The 4,654-nt window shown below is 28.9% G+C and overlaps 1 protein-coding gene across 3 annotated transcripts in view; it reads left to right on the top strand.

Moving 5' to 3' along the window:
* Positions 1-4,228: 4,228 nt before the first annotated feature.
* Positions 4,229-4,654, top strand: part of LOC111378485 (probable E3 ubiquitin-protein ligase RHG1A) — a 4,985-nt gene continuing 4,559 nt past the window's right edge. Inside the window, exon 1 of one of the 3 annotated variants that reach the window (XM_023001695.1) lies at positions 4,229-4,319. In XM_023001695.1, the coding sequence (XP_022857463.1) occupies positions 4,255-4,319 (65 nt within the window). In that variant the 5' untranslated portion in view covers positions 4,229-4,254. The other 2 variants (XM_023001696.1, XM_023001697.1) reach the window with 2 other exon arrangements.

Raw genomic sequence — 4,654 nt, 5'->3', positions numbered from 1 at the left:
AATTTTACGGCATAATCCTATGCGAAGTTAAAAATCGACAATAATGTGACGTATCTTATATTGCGAAGTGAAGATTTTAAAAAGTAATTGAAATTTATCCGACGAACCTTACTTAGAATTCTATTTATTCTAAATTTAAGATTTTGTAAACATGATTTGAGGTTGTATAATTACCTACAAACAGGGACTAACGAAGAATTGGGATGGTAACTTAAAAATTTAATAACAACGTGGTATAACTTACATTGTCAAGTGTATATATTGTCTAATAATTTCATGTAAATAAAATTTAAAATTTATCGTGTTTAAAAATCGATTAAAATTTATCCAACGAATCATATTCAAAATTCTATTGACCTCAATTTTAAGATTTTGTAGATATGACTCTCTAAGTTTTGCAATGTTCTAGAGCATGTTTGGTAGAGTTTAAAAGTCAACTAAATTAATTTTTTAATCGTTATTTCATTATTCCAGTCGTCATTTTTGAATTCTTCTCTCACAGGTAGAATCTACTTTATCTTTAATAATCATAAAATCAATTATCAAAATCTCTATCAAACAAGTACCTAATGGAGTGATTAACATTAAAAGTTCATCAAAATTAAGTAATTTGATTGTGGCAAATTAAAGTTAAGTGACCTATTTGAGACGTCATTGAAAACTTACTGAACAAAAATGAAAGTAACACTTTATGTTGAGCAATTGTCGAGCTAGGCAATAGTTTACTAACGTCATTTTGAAGAGAATTTTCCTTTTTAAAAAGTATATTTTACAATTTAAAATGTATTTATTAATTTAGATTATAAAAACTTTTAAATATTCCAACGAACTCTTTATCTTTAATACTTAATTTTACTACTTTCAGTAAGTATTTAATGTTTTTTTCTATCTTTTATTTTCACCAACTTCCCCCCAAGTGTATATTATATCCCTTCATTTTATCTGTATATACTATTTAGTTGGTCAATATATAGAGTATTGAAAATGGAATATTTTGAATGTATTTAATTATAGAGAGTGAATTTGGCTATTCAAATTTAAATAGTCAAACTCACTCTTTATTTTAAAATGTTAATTTGAAAAGCTCTTGAAGCATAATTTTAAGGTCGGCTCTTTAAAATAAAAAGCTTTTCACTTTTTAGTCATTTGAAAATGATCTAAGTTGTAGAGCTTAATTATTGTCATTGTATGGAGTCAGTACGAAGTGTAGAGTTAATATCGTCATTAGACCAAAATTTCACTAAGAACTGTTCATGAATTCGTATGCCTATAAATTTCAATTTTGCCCGAATTTTTATCATTATTATTTTTGCATAAATAAGAGGATGGAGAGAAGTTAGAGAAGATAGAGTGTACGATTTTCACTTATAAACTTATTTTCACAATAGTAAATTACTGTGGTGATGATAGATGACATAATTTCTCTTTATTTTTTTCTGTAAATTGATTGCTCTCTACATAATAGAATTAGAAAAACTAATTCTTTACAAACCAATACAAGTAAGAGGTCAATGATGCAACCTCGTGGGATCATCTTGCCTCATTTTCATCTTTGTTCGATCCATTGATTTTACGTACTTCTATTTACATTCACGAGTAGAATTATAATATAAGCTTAATTTCTCTTTAAGAGGCATTCACTTAGTTGGGCATAACCTTGCTATAGCATGGAGTGAGATCTCCGAGAATTAATGAGTTTGGTCAACTAAGGATGGCCCGAAAGTGGATTAATTTAAACAGATTAGTCTTTGGTCCAACTAATGAAACCAAGTCCGTGTGTGTCACTTGTGAATTTGGACTTGTTGAAATGTAAGGGCGGACTTAAGCTTTTTCTATTGTGGAATTAAGAGCATGTTTGGTGAAGATTTTAATTCAATTAAAATCAATTTTTTGATCGTTATTTCACTATTTCAGTCGTCATTTTTTAATTATTCTCTCACAGGTAAGATTCAATTTATCTCTAACAGTCAAAAAATCAATTAATAAAATCCCTACCAAACAAGCATTAAAAATTAAAATATATTTAAAAAAATAACAACATAATATTAATAAAAATAAGTCAATATATTACTACAATTATAGCGTACGCATTTTGATAATTTGAAAATATCGTATAATTATATCGTTATTAACATACTATCAAATGAATTTTGCTAATTGTATAGTTTTATTGGTAACCTTGTTGACAGACAAATGTTGAGGTGGTGACTAGTAAATAAATTGAATGTAGGAAGTAATTCAAATTACAATTAATATGCAACGATCTTAAAATTTTTGACGTCATACTCTATGTAAAATTTTCTAAAAAAATTTATATATTTTATTCAAAAATTTATCGTGCAAAAATAATAAAAGTTAATTAAATAATTGAATTTTTATTTTTTATTTTTTATTTTTTAAGAGAAGACGAGTTAGATGTTGCCTTTTTTAAGACGTATGTTTGGCGCATATTTAATTATTTTTTATATTCGTTTCAACAATTCGATATGACGACAATATAGTTTTTGAAACGAGTTTCTAGACGGCATAGTCAATTTGTGGATTTGGCTAGTGTACGATCATCAATGAATTTTTAAAATTGACATTATCGAAATTATTGAAATATTATTTTGAAACGGCTTATTTTGACACGTTGTAACTTGTGCTACGGTTAACCGTTTTGTACGCCATTAACAAGTTAAAAAATAGGTCGCAAGTAATTCAAAATGGTATTAAAAATATAATATTTCGACTTTATTTGATTCTACATGATCCCATATGACTCCGCTTATTAGTACAGCTATTAAATAATTAAAAATAGTAATCATTTTATCAGACTAAAGTACTTTAACCTTGGGTCATCCAAGAATGAACCAAGACATGATGTCATGTAAAGCAAGTATATGACCAATCAGAATGCTAAAAAGTACTAGTCAAGGGTCCCATGACTTCACAACACAAAATAATAATTTTTATATCATTTGAGCTAACAATTCAACTGGTCAATTATTATGCACAAAATTAATTTAGATTACCTACTCCAATCCAATTAATTTTTTTTCATTTGGTATACCAAAAAAATGATAATGATAATGACAAGAAAAAAAGGTTAGGAATGAATGTGTTAGGAGGCAGCCACCTTTTTCCTTATGAGGTTAGTGGTGGGGTTTGGCACTTGGTTCCATCCACAAAGATGTAAGCAAAATAATGTATTGTTTGCTATGTATATGCCCACTTTTAGCATTCTCTACAAAAATATTTGGTACAATTGGCCTTCTAAGGGGGACATATTCATGTAAATAAACTATTTTGATCTAATTGATTGGAGCATAGTCATTTTTAGCAATCTCAAGTGATTTTAGTTGAACTGTAGTAAGGTAATTCGATTAAATTTGCAAAATATGTTACTAGTTCAATAATAGAACACCATATTCTTGTTGTGTATAGATTGTAAATCAAATCACAGTCTTGTTGAGTTATAAATTTATAACACTTAGTTATTAAAACGTCTTGTTCGAATATAAGATTCTTATCAACTAGGCGTTCCCAATGGACCTTCTATAATCCGGCAAAAATGCTTTTCTTCTCTTGGATGGTTACCCATATGAGGTTTATTGGATAAAGTCTAATGGAGTGTGGTCCGTAACACAAAAATAGACGAGATAAATTGAACAAGACGGAATATGAAAGATCAACTTCTTTTTCACCTTTAATTATATTTTATATTATCAAAGTATAAAAATAATTATCTCTTTTTCCTATAAATTGCGCTAAACAATTAAGTCTTTGTTTCACAACCATTATTTGAAAACTCTATTTTTATATACTCGTTTTCAGCTGTACATTCACATAACAAAATATTCTATACGTAAATTCAAAAATGTTCCTTACTTTTTAGTTACATATTTACCAAAAAATCACTTCTCGAAAAATTGTTTGTTTTCCCTGACTCTATTGTTGCACCTGTCACAATAAAATTTGTCACTGCACTAATGGCGGTTAATGCAAAGTATGAAAATGGTGCTATGGGTCCATAACAACAATAACGCTCCTCGAATAGGGCAAATGATAGGGACGAATTGACGGGGCGACAGGGCGAGATTGGGGGTGATATTTTTATTTTTTTCAAACTGTCCAAACATGTATTAACAAGTGTTCTCTGACTCCATCAACGCACCTGTCACCATAGCAAACTTGCCGTGACAATGACATTTGGGCCATCCAAAAGCCGTGAAATGTTGACCGTACAAACCAAGAAAATCCTACAAAAAGCACATGAACTCAATCGGCAAGTCGGCAATTAAGCGCAGTTTGTTGCGGAATTCTTTTATCATTTTATGGTATGATGTATTCTTCTTTTCTGCCTAAAATTTCCCATTACCCTCGGATCTCTTTATAATATACAACTTTGTAACAACACGTCTCTCTTCTTTTCTTTAAGGCTAAACTTCTTATCCAATCCAAGCATGCACTAATTGGAGCTTTCTTCAGTTTTCTTTTCTTTTCTTTAGGTAAATGAAATTAACAAAAAGTTGATCAATCTTTTCGATCTTTTCTTTTTGTGATAAAAAAAAAAAAAAGTTGGGTTTTCGGTTTTATTCTTCTTTTTGTTGTACTCTTCTTGAATTTTGATCGATATATGAATACTGGTATTCACTTCTTTAATTTCTCAATA

Source organism: Olea europaea, unplaced genomic scaffold, assembly GCF_002742605.1.
Source record: "Olea europaea var. sylvestris unplaced genomic scaffold, O_europaea_v1 scaffold1819, whole genome shotgun sequence".
In the NCBI taxonomy this organism is placed as follows: domain Eukaryota; kingdom Viridiplantae; phylum Streptophyta; class Magnoliopsida; order Lamiales; family Oleaceae; genus Olea; species Olea europaea.
Note: the sequence above shows the minus strand (reverse complement) of the source record. Positions and strands in the feature narration are given on the sequence as shown.